Raw genomic sequence first — 12769 nt, 5'->3', positions numbered from 1 at the left:
TTTGAGTATCAGAAGTAGACTGATTATTATAGTAGATTCATATTATAATAGACTAAACAATGTGCTATTGTTATAGAAAAATCAGATTCCCAAACTCCTTACATCATATAGCAAGAAACCCAGAATTCATAAACTCAGAGTTCTTAAAAATTAAATTGAATTACAACACTCTTTATTATACACAAATATCCTTAGATCGATGACTAACTTGTTAGCCTAGCACTTCTGGTGCAGGGTGGAGAAGAAGTTGAGACATTTGTGACTTGGCTAACTGTCCAGCGCTAGTTTATTTCATTGATTTTCTTATGGAATTTATTTTTGATACAGTGTTAACGTGATGTTGATTCTCTAAACAGCATCTTATGGACATCTCTTTCTAGACCTCCAAGATAGCATGCTAAACTTGAAAGACAAAAGTTCTGGACTGCACGAAGTGGGGGTGGGAAGGAGGTGCCTTTTAAATAATAATGGCAAAGCCCTGATGCTCTAAAGGGGTATCCTCTGCAAAGGCATTACCACAGGCTACGTTGACTAATCACGGAAGATCAGGACTGGCTGGCATCCCAGAGCATCATTTTCTTCAAATCCTGAAGGATGGGAATGTATTGTCATCGAGGCTGTACTGTGGGGTTAGGGCTCTGAGTCCCTTGTTACCAGAGGAAGAAGAGCAAGATCACGCTGTGCCACTAAATCGCACACCTTCCTATGAACACTAAAGTTCTTCCGGAGAGTTTAATAAAGGCAGGAGTCTTCAAAATATTCTGCTGTCATCATACAGTTATGTACTTTAGGACAAAACAAGACAAAGCCAAAAAGCAAGAAAGGCAGTGACTTTCACACGAGGCGTACATTTGGGTCTAGTGAGGTGGCTGCTGCGGCCAAACTTGAACAACTTTAACCAAAAGGACCCACCTGGATGAAGGAGAGAACTGATTTCCACAGGCTGTACTATGGTCTCCACATGTATCCTGTGGCCTGTGAACACGTCCGCGCTCACTCGGAGCGAGGTGGGATGAGAGACAAAATGCCATTACAGATAAATAAGTAGTGCATCTGAAACGTGCATTTCTTTATTTCACACTCTCAGCCACTGGTGACAGTGGACCAGACTAGCTCACCGGAAAGCTCATTGCGGACAGGGAGCATTATCAGCACATAGAAATGTCAAGTAGAGGTATGTGTGGCATTCCAGCATGGTATTAAATGTCAGGGTAGAGGTCTTCTTGGCATATAACTGGTTTCTATAATTTTTGTCAATTCTCATAGATACTCCTTTCTTTGCATGAACATTTCTGATGCATGCTCTTACACTTTATAGCATTCCCTGTATCTGTGTGTCATGGTTTCCCCAACCTTCTCTTCATTTTTCTTCATAGAAACAGGATAATTTTTGAGTATTTAATTACTCTCCATGGCAAGATTGCCCATCGAAGGAGTCATGCTGGTGTTCTTTGTGCAGATTATGAGAAGATAGACCTTTCTGTTATCACCCTAGATCAGTTTTCTGTTTTCTTGGCCTGACTGGAGAACCATGTTAACTAGGCCTTGGGGTTTGCTGGCTCAGTTAACAGGATTGCTTGCTATGGAAATAGGCTCTTTTCTTATTGCGTTTCTCCACAATAGCATGCTCAAATTGAATAATGTCATGTCAATGGTGTTCTATCCAGGTACAGACGCATGCCTGCTAGCGACTTGGTGGATTGTGCTGTGTGCATATTTATTCCAGTAGGAGCCTTGGAGACTTGTGAAGTTCAAACTGATGATATCCTGTCTCTTTTGAAAGTTGTTAGGGGTGGATGGGAGGCACTTTTTAAAATGCCAGCTCTCTGGACTTCCGGGATGCTCACTTTATGAATGTGAGTATGTAGGCCTTACCTGAGCTCTGGCTTGTCTGTATAATTAGAGTCAGGGAGGAGGAATGAACAATTTCAAGAGAGCATCTGAGTGCCCCCACTTGACTTGATTTTACTTCTGAGAAACAACTAGACATAACTGGCATTGGTGCCGTCCTCAGTCAGGGGAGCTGCCTGTCTTCACAGTATTTTGTACCCACTCAGAAGTGTTGTGAGAATTAATTAAATGGAAAAGCTTCTAAGACCAACTGCTCTAGAGTGCCACATCAGACCATACTGTTTCTGCTATTTCTGCCTCAGAAGTTATTAAGAATAGCCAGCCATCACTAACTGTAGTATGTGTTTGCAGAGCGCAGCACTGTGAAATGAACAAGTGTGGATGTGCTGAACAGAAGTAAGATATTTATGCCTGCATCTCTCTGGCAGGAAGTCTGTAGAGACATTGGAAGGTGTGTGTGTGTGTGTGTGTGTGTGTGTGTGTGTGTGTGTGTGTGTGTGTGTATTAGCCTGTCTCCATATTGGGAGTGATATTTTGAACCCAGGGCACCAATTGAAAGCATGTGTTTTGATTCTGACAGAAACATTTGCAATTATTTTAACTATCGCCAAGGAACCATTTATGAGGTTGCTTTCCCCTGTAATATATAAAGCGCAGGAATGAATGAGTGAGCTTCTCTTGATTAGATTGCCCAAAGTAAAACTTTAACTAGTTAAAATGTACTAAACCTTTGTTTTTTTTATTTATTTGTTATACTAACATTTACTTAATATGCTTTAAGTATATACTTGTTTATATTTATAGCTGAGGAATACTTGGTATACAGATCTTATATGCTGATAGTTAACATTCATATTTCCGGAATATATACATACATAACATAGTTCCTTTTTTGATTGACAAAATGTAATAAGTAGGTGTAGCAGGGTCGTAGGAAAATAACAAGGGTATAAAAAATATAACAAATTAACCTCCTTCAGTGTTGCCCACTTAATGATAGATCCTTCAATATTTCATAGGCGTTTATAATGATATATTGATGGTGTTGTGTCTATAAACCAAAGGGAACCGTTGTTTCTTAACCTGATCTTATAATGTGAAATTTTTTACATGCTTTTATAATTTTGTATTTACTCTGCTAAAATACACATAATATAAAATTTACCACTTCAACCACTTTTTATCCTGTGTGTCTTTACGTTGTGCAGCTACATGGCCATTCTTCTCTAGAACATTCTTGTCCCAAATTCTACCAACATACCCATTAATCAGTGACTCACCATTTTTCCTCCCCAGACCATTACACCTTCATTGTCTGCCTTTATGAGTCTGTGAACTCTAGGTACATTGTATAGTTGAAATCATGTGACATGTATTCTTCATATCTGACTTATTCCACTTAGTCTAATGTCATCAAGGTCTATCTGTTTTGTTAGCATAGTCAGAATTTTTTGAAAAAGTTCAGTATTCCTCTGTATATATACATGTACCATGCCTCGTATTGCTCACCCAGCAGTGGACAGATAGGGCTTCCTTCTTTTGCTATTGTATATAAATTATACTATATATATGATCATAACTGAGAAAACATTTACATTCTTTTTTTTTAAGATTTATTTATTTATTATGTATACAGTATGCCTGTGTGTCAGAAGAGGGCACCAGATCTCACTATTGATGGTTGTGAGCCACCATGTGGTTGCTGGGAATTGAACTCAGGACCTCTGAAAGAGCAGCCAGTGCTCTTAACCTCTGAGCCATCTCTCCAGCCCAACATTTACATTCTTACTTGTGGTTCTTTCAGTATGTTTGCAGCAATAGAATCCCTGGGTGATGGTTGTATCTTCAGTATTTTCATGCAGTAAATTGGGATGGCTGGATCATGATATTATGTGGCTTACCATACTTGACATAAACGACCCCATAATTTCAACTGTTTAGACTATTATCATTGAGTTCTTTATATCACATTAGCTTATGTATCCAAAGACGGCACACTTATACCATCTGTAGTCACTCCCTTACTTTGAATTCCTAGAGATAGTATAACTGGTTTAGAAGTACACACTTTAAACATGTACTGTACACCACAGAATTGTACCATGGACTTGTTTTATAGATGTTTTATAGGTATGAGTTTAGTCTTTAAGTGTAAGTTCTATGAACACTGTTCCTTGAAGACATTGTGTCTTGTCCCAGTCCGGTTGCTCACAATACTTATTCTACCTATGACCCTCTATTCTGCATTAACAAGAGAACCTGCTCTGTAAGCTCTACTGTGTGTGCTTGTGTGTGTGCATACAGATACCCTTGCCTTTGCAGAGTCATACTTAGGTGCATGCTTGCAAAAGCTTTACTTATTATTTATTTATTTCTATTTCCCATTGTCTATTACTTAGGACAAAAGTGAGAAAGTTCACCTCGTTTATAATATTTGGTGTAACACTTCACTTTTTGGCTACCTGCTCTGGATATTGCTCTATATAAATAAAACACTGATGGCCAGTGACCAGGCAGGAAGTAGGTTGCCAGGCAGAAAGTAGGTGGGACAAGGAGAGAGGAGAATTCTGGGAAGCGGAAGGCTGAGGAGGGAGAAACTGCAGCCACCGCCAGGACGAGCAGCATGTAAAGACTCTGGTAAGCCACCAGCCACGTGGCAAGGTATAGATTTATAAAAATAGGTTAATTTAAGATAAAAGAACAGTTAGCAAGAAGCCTGCCACGACCATACAGTTTATAAGTGATATAAGCGTCTGAGTGATTATTTTATATGTGGATTGTGGGACTGCGGGGCTTGGGGAACCTGGAGAGAAGCCCTCCAGCAACAAATGGCGCCCAACGGCTCGAGTTTCCACCTTAAACCTGAGAATATTTAATAACCAATTCTAAACAGAGCCAAAACCAGGTTCCTGCTTCTTGTCTCATACGGGCAGCTAGACACCGCAAAACACAGGTCACGGCCATACAGTTTATAAGTGATATAAGCGTCTGAGTGATTATTTTATAAGTGGATTGTGGGACTGCGGGGCTTGGGGAACCTGGAGAGAAGCCCTCCAGCAACAGCTACCCCATGCTTGCAACAGCCAAACATCTTGATCAAAACCTTGAAGTCAGAAAGGGAATGTTGGCTCTCCAGGTTGTGGGTAGCAGTCAGCTGGGATGATGCAGCGGTCTTTTGGGCAGGTGTGAGCTCTTCAGCTCCCTGCAGTTCACAGCTTCTATGTTTCCTAGACACTGGCACTACGTACCATGGTCTGCCTGTTCCAAGTGAAAAACATTCATTTGTTTCTTCAACCTGTGGGTCGGGACTCTGTGAGGTCGCTTCTCACATGTTTACATCATGATTCATAGCAGTATTAGAATTACAGTTGTGAAGTAGCAATGATATAATTTTATGCTTGGGGGTCACCACAACATGAGGAACTGTATTAAAGGGTCACAGCATTAAGAAAGTTGAGAACGCCGAGCGGTGGTGGTGCACGCCTTTAATCCCAGCACTCGGGAGGCAGAGGCAGGCGGATATTTATGAGTTCAAGGCCAGCCTGGTCTACAGAGCAAGATCCAGGAAAGGCGCAAAGCTACACAGAGAAACCCTATCTTGAAAAACCAAAAAAGAAAAAAAGAAAAAAGAAGGTTGAGAACCACTATTCTAGGAGAGAGAAAAAATGTTTTTGTGTCTATATTGTAATCACAGAGGTTTTAGAAGTATGAAATCCATAGATAGTCTGAAAAGGGCTTTTTGAGGTGGTATTGTTGTTTGTTTGGTTTTGATTGCTTTGTTCGATTTTGAGACAAAGACTCTTTATGCGCACCAGCTTCGCTTTTAACTCATGATTCTTTAGCCTTGGTCTCCTAGATTTTGGAATTTCAGACATGCATCACCATGTCTAGCTTAGAATAGTCTTTAAGACATCTAGTTTCAGTCCTGGGCTCAACCACCATCATCCAGAAAATACACCTGAAGTTCCTATCTCAGTGTAATTGGGAGGATTGTGTATGAAATACGCTTCAGTGTTTACATGAAGTTACTAATATATAAATGCTTGTTGTGATAATGCATTGATTAATTTCCAGCTAGGTCTTTCATTTCTGTGTTCTGTAACACAGAAGGCAACATGGATAACCACAAGTGAAAAACATCCCGTTTTGTCAAATAGCACAAGGCAGTTGTCATGAAATGTGATTGAAACGGCAGCACGCCTGGTCCCCATTGTCTGACAAGTCAGTTGTGAATCTCTGTACTTCTTCGGCTGTTTCTTGGCTATGTGGAAATATCATTATGTCACTTCAATTCTGTTGTGTAAATGGCTGCTCTCACAGTTTCTTCTTCATTTAGCGGTTACGTTTGGGCATTTCCAATGCCATTGCATACCTGGATCGATACATAATGCGTGGGTCTGAGTATGCTCCTGCTGTTTCGATGTGGATCTTTGCCTTAAAGCACTGTCGGCTGTTGTCTTAGAAAATTTCCATCCCAAATGGGAGTCATTCTTGATTCATGGCTGTAACTCTTCGCATTCTTCATGGTATGTTCAGTACGTGTGCACTTGCCAATAGCTCCACCTTGCTTGTCTTCTTGCAGCGCTAGCAATTAACAGTGCCTGCCGTGGAGCTGGCTTACCATGGACGTTTACTGAATAAAACAATTACTTGTGTTTTCTTGAATATACATGGAAAATATTATTTTAATGTTCTTAGTTGTCGGTTGATCTTTTTGTTTGTTTTGTTTGTTTGCTTTAGTTTTGTTTTGTTTTGAGACAGGGTTTCTTTGTGTAGCTTTGGCTGTCCTGGAACTAGCTCTGTAGACCAGGCTGGCCTTGAGCTTACAGAGATGTCTGTCTCTGCCTCCCGAGTGCTTGCACCATCGTCTGGCTTTTTTTCTTTTTTTTAACTTTGAGATAGGATTTTACTGAGTATCCCAAACTCGCCTTAAACTCACTCTGTATCATGGGTTGGCTCTGAATTTGTAGTAATCCTCCACTTCATCTTCCTTTTTCTATACCCCATTAATGCATTTAAAATTATCCTAGAACTTTTGCCGAGGGTTTGTAAGAAGGCATGAAGTTAGAACTTACATAGAAAATAAGTAGCCCAGTGTGCTGGTATATGCCCTGGAATCCTAGAACTCAGGAGTCTAATCTGGTGTGAGTTCAAGTCCAACCTAGGCTAATTGGTGAAACCCTCTTCTAAAACAAACAAAGAAAACAGGACCTTAAATGCTTCTTGGAAAGATAATAGCATTAATAATTTGTAGCATGAATCTTAAAAGTTCTTATTAATAAATCAAACCTGGAGTCAGATCCTGGCGTCAACACTGGAAGATCAGAGAAGGAGAACAAGCCACAGCCACTTCACCTTGCCAGTTCCTTAGCTGATCCTGTTTGCCCAGACTGGAAGCTTCTGTGTCCTCATCCGAATGGATCTCAGCTGGCCTGTACTGCTCAAAAGCCTAAAAGCTTAACCAGGCTCTAGTTCCTGGTTTTCACGCCTTATATATCTTTCTGCTTTCTGCCATCACTTCCTGGGATTAAAGGCTCTTGTTACCACACCTAGGTGTTTCCAGTGTGGCTCTGAACTCACAGAGATCCAGACAAATCTCTGTCTCTGGAATGCTAGGATTAAAGATGTATGTGCCACCATTTTCTGGCCTCTATATCTAGTGGCTGTTCTGTTCTCCGACCCCAGATAAGTTTATTAGGGTGCACAATATTTTGGGGACCACAATATCACCACAATAATTCTATCCTTTTTTTTTTTTTTTTTTCAAGACAGGGTTTCTCTGTGTAGCTTTGGAGTCTGTCCTGGAACTCACTCAGTAGACCAGGCTGGCCTCGTACTCACAGAAATCTGCCTTTCTCTGCCTCTCAAGTGCTGGGATTAAAGCTGTGCTCTACCTCAGCCCTGCTAATAATTCTATCTTAAAGTCATTAAACTAGAGAAAAGAAGAAACTGATGGAACCAATAGAGTTAAGCTTGTGTCTAAGTATCCACATATTTATTGTCTATTCTGGAAGGAAAAATCGATGTTGGCATTTTACATTTCTCTTATAAGATCAAATGTTTTCTAAATTTCTGCTGTGGGCTGTGATGTTGTAAACTTTTTAGGTGTCTGGCTTATTAAAATGCGGAGCCCCTTCCACTGAAGAAGCAGACACATACATACACATATGATATTAAGGAAAGGGAGAGATGAGAAACACTCTGATAGAGGGTTCAAGCCAAGGTTTGTTTGGACATTTGGTTAACCAGAGAAATCAGTCTCTGAGATGTGAGAGAGCTTGGTAACTTCGATGTGGATGAAAACCAGTGCATGGCATGGCACTAAGACAGGAGATGGATGGGGTCTAGTCCGTTATTCTACTAACTTGTTGAAGACTTTCAAATAGCAAGCTAGTATGATTCTGTGCATGTTTGAGAGAAATCACTGAAGCTACAGAGAAAAGGATCTCCTGAGGAGTGACCAGGTTGGGTGTTGTTGGAGAACATTAAGTTCTTTCTTAGTAGACATGCTGTTCCTCAGACATACCTGGAAAGGGAAATTCCCCATTTAAAGAGCAGTAGCAAGATTCAGTGCTTGAACAGTAATTGAGGGTAATTGAGGGAGAGGCTTCGGTATCCCCCGCACCTGCTCTCATTTGAGCTGGCTGAATTAGAAACCTAGAATGAGGCTGGGTGACAGTGGTGCACACCTTTAATCCCAGCACTCAGGAGGCAGAGCCAGGTGGATCTCTGTGAGTTCGAGGCCAGCCTGGTCTACAGAGCGAGATCCAGGACAGGCACCAAAACTACACAGAGAAACCCTCTCTCAAAAAATAAGAAAAAAGAAAAGTAGAATGAAGCAGGTGTAGGGGGTATGGAAGGTTTTTAATTTGTTAAATCTGAAAAAACATGCAAGACTTTCAAGTCAGTAGATGAAGTAATCAATTGAGCATGTGAGGCCAGGATTCAGAATACAGGTGAACCTGAGAGACAGAAGCTGTTGAGAATTTTTGTGATATTGATCGTGTTTCAAGCTCTAGACGAGGACCTGAAGAGAGAATGTAGGGGAAAGAGGTCACGTGGGGGATCGAGGGCCCTTAATTCTATGTAAAGATTAGAAAATAATTTGTAATGGTATGAACCCCAGTTTAATCCAGGCACGTACCTTTTTGTACACTTAGACTAAACAAGAGATGAAGATGAAAGTGTTCCCATTGGGTAGTAGATTAGCATCTTATTGCCAGTGCTTCTCGGTTGGAATGACGACACTTACTGACCAGGGGCAAGATTGGAGATTAATAGAGACTTTTTGACTACATGATTATTATAAGCCACTGTCAGCACTGAGTGAGCCAGAAGCCAACAGATGCGTTGTCAGCCCAGGGTGATGGTAATGCTCCTTGAGAGATGCCAGTAGCTCTTTTACCACACAGCTTCCTCTGGCTTATTGACTGGACTGTCTACCTGTCTGTCAGGGATGGTGCCTCGCTGAGTTTTCTCTTCTCCAGCTCTCCCTTCTTTGTGATGAAATAACTACACCCCTTTGCCACTCACAACTAGTCCTCTCCAGTCTAGAGGAGATGATATCTGTCTCAGTCCAGGTTGCAGGTCACTCTTCTGACCCTGATGGCTCACCACAGTGAGCCTATACATCATGCCTGTATGTATCATTTCTTCAAGAATACCTAGCTTGAGCATGTCCTTGTTATTTTTCTTTGGTTATGTTTTGGGGGATCCTGATTCCTAAGGCTATCTTTCCAATATATCATTTTTCTCAAGTATAGTTTCCTGGGGGAACTTGTAATTCTAAGATACAAGATTAAATTTTAAGTTCGTGATTTGGTTCCCTACAGAATTCTATTGAATGCAGAATTTTTGTTTAATTTTATGCATGTTTGTGTGCGTGCATGCGTGTGTGTGTGTGTGTGTGTGTGTTGTGTTTAATTAAGCAGTATATTATTAAAAAATGTGTGCTGAAGACTTCATAAAGAAGGACCCAGATAAGACCTTGACACTCTGTAACAGACCTCATGGAAAAGTAAACTGAACCTAGAGAAATCATAAAGTTAGACGTTTTTTCCTAGTCGATAATGTCAATCATTAACATGTCAGAGAGGTGCAACTGATTGCAGAGGGGATCAGCTTTGATTTCTTTGATGATTCAGCAGGAGCAAAAATGTGGAGTCCAGACTTTGAACATCTTACAGACTCAACTAAAATGCATGCAGTGACTGCAGAACTGCCTAGTAGAAGTCATGTCCTCCATTGTAGCTGTAAACTCGGCCCTAGGACAGATGCTTAAAGCCACCCTCATTGAAAACTAATGTCAACCATAATTGCAACAGTGAAATAATGCAGCCCTCACTTCTTAGAAACAATGTTTCACAAATTTTCTTTTTGATGAGTCCAGTCACCCTCTCTCTCCCTCCCCACAAATTCCCTGACAATTTCAGAGCCCATCTGCACAGCCATTGCATGAATATCTAAAATACTACATGATAGTACTCCTATATGCACAGCCTCACTTTGGATTCTTATGTGTATTTGCATGTGTGCGGGTGTGAATGTGGGTACAGGTCCTAGAGCTGGAAAGGGGCTGAGAGGGAAGAGAGGAAGGTTTAAGGAAAAGGGGAGAAGAGGATAATAACAGCATGTGTCCGACATCAGAGTGAACAGGAAATGGGGGGGAACCACCCCAAAAAGTGTATATATGAGAATACCAAATGAAACCCATTACTTTGCTACCTACCAAAAAGGAAACGCATTCGCTAGGCCAGCTTTCCCATGCTCCCTTTCTCTGCTCTGTGTTCTGTTGCGTGTATGCTGGCACGTGTTTGGATATTTTTATCGTAAGTGTCTTTAAAACTAGTATATTTTGGTGTATACAGTTTTCCTCCAAAGATTTACATATTTTATCTGATTGGATGTGAAAGGGAAAAGAGCAGGAATCATTATTTTAAAGTGTATGTATTTATGTTCCTCATAGTTAAAGTCATCGGTGCCAATGCTTATCTGGTCCACATAATCAGTTAATTGAAGAGTCATGCTGCCGAATATTTTCTGTTTATTGGATTATTTGGTGGTTCCAAGAATATATTTTGACATTTTATTTTATTTTTGATTTTGTATGAATTCTTGAATTTTTGTCATAATTTAACATTTTCGTTTTGAAAATCGAGCACATTTAAATATCACACTCATCTATACATACATGTATGTGTGATTTTTTTTTTTTCTGGGAGTTGAATCTTTTTATGTGCTACATTCTCTGCCATTCGTTTTCCAAGCTTCCCTGGTGTATATTAATGAAGCTCCGTTGTGCTAATGTGGGGCTGAGGTAGCATTCTTCACCCTGGAACACAAGTGAGAATTACTGTGCACGTGAGACAAGAAGATGTGGGGTTCCTACCTGCCAGCTCTTAGGAGCAGGACCTCACCTTCTCTTTCAGGCATGTCTGGATAGCTTTGTGTTTTCCCTTCACTTCTGACAACACTCTCCTTGCACAGTAACAGTACTGATGATGGCGAGGGAACGGTTAAACAGTGGACCTTCACAGCTTAGATCGCTTAACTGAGAACAGATCAATTGATTGGGAACTCCCTACTAAATATTCCCCAGTTGTGCTGGTTGGTTTTATGAGAGCTTGACACAAGCTACAGTCATATGAGAGGAGGAGGAGGTCTCCACTGGGCAAAATGCCTCCACCAGAGCGTGTTGTCGGCAAACCTCTTTTCTTAATTAGCGTTTCGTGCGGGAGGGGACAGCCCCTTGGTGATGGTGCCATCCTTGGTCTGGTGGTCCTCAGTGCTACAAAAAGCAGACTGAGCAAGCCCGTAAGCAGCACCCCTCCATGGCCTCTGCATCAGCTCCTGCCTCCAGGTTCCTGCCTTGCTTCAGTTCCTGCCCTGACGTCCTTCAGTGATGAACAGTGATGTGGAAGCACAAGCCAAATGATCCCCTTCCTCCCCAACTTGCTTTTGGTCTTGGTGTTTCATCACAGCACTAGTAACCCTGCCTAAAACGCCAGCCCTTCCCCCACTATCACCCTATGCTTGGCTTTTGTGAGTCTTAACTGTTTTCAACACTTCATGTGATAAAATCGTGCAATATTTGTCTCTCTGTAACTGGCTCATTTTTTTATACTCCAATGTCTTCGAGGTTCATCCATGTTGACATATGATGAAAGATGTACTTTTTGAGGAACACATAATATTTCATTGTACGCACACTTTCTTTATCCTTCATCTGCTGATGGACATCTCAGTTTTCTTGTTATTGTAAATAGTGCTGCAATGAATATGGAAATGCTGCGCTCTCTCTGAGATCCACATTCCAGTAATACTGGATATGTACCAGTAAGGGAAATTGCCAGGCCATATGTTTGTTCCATTTTAATATTTTCAAGAACTTCCCTACTGTGTTTCCTGTCAGCTCTGACACTGTGCCTTCCCAACAGCAGTGTGTAGGGTCTCTGGTCCTTCTTGCCAATACTAGTTTGCCAGTTTGCTTTGCCTAATAACAATGATCCTGACAAAGATGTGACTCCTCTTTTGGATTTTGTTTGCATTTCTGTGTTATTAGTGATTGTGAGCAATTTTAATGTGTTGTCTATTGTGTGCCTTTTAGAGAAGTATTTTTGTTGTTATTTTTCAAATCGTAAGCTTGTCTTTTAAAAGTTCCTTTGTATTATTTTTTATGGACATTTGTCTGCATGTATACATGTATACCATGTGTTTTCCTGGTGTCCATGGATGCCAGAAGAGCGTATCAGACTCTCTGGAACTGGAGTTATGGATGATTGCGAGCAGGCATGAGGATCCCAGGAGCCTAGTCTCTTAAGCCCCTCTTGGTCTCGCTTGACTTGTGCGCTGGAAGGCTTTCGTAGCTTCTTTGGTGGTTAGTCCCTTACTGGATAAGGGATCCCATTCACGGCTTGCC

At 41.0% G+C, this 12769-nt stretch overlaps 1 protein-coding gene across 7 annotated transcripts in view; it reads left to right on the top strand.

The window, feature by feature from the left end:
- Positions 1–12769, top strand: part of LOC114697100 (LIM domain containing preferred translocation partner in lipoma) — a 611216-nt gene that overhangs the window by 368119 nt on the left and 230328 nt on the right. Inside the window, exon 1 of one of the 7 annotated variants that reach the window (XM_037209815.1) lies at positions 9377–9490. The exons of the other annotated variants lie outside the window; for them this stretch is intronic. Coding sequence (XP_037065710.1) covers positions 9485–9490 — 6 coding nt within the window. The 5' untranslated portion in view covers positions 9377–9484. Of the gene's footprint in view, positions 1–9376; positions 9491–12769 lie in introns of those variants that run through there. 7 annotated transcript variants of the gene reach the window in all.

This window comes from Peromyscus leucopus, chromosome 12 (assembly GCF_004664715.2).
Source record: "Peromyscus leucopus breed LL Stock chromosome 12, UCI_PerLeu_2.1, whole genome shotgun sequence".
Classification (NCBI taxonomy): Eukaryota; Metazoa; Chordata; class Mammalia; order Rodentia; family Cricetidae; genus Peromyscus; species Peromyscus leucopus.
The sequence above is the reverse complement of the archived record's forward strand: the minus strand, read 5'-3'. Positions and strand labels throughout refer to the sequence as shown.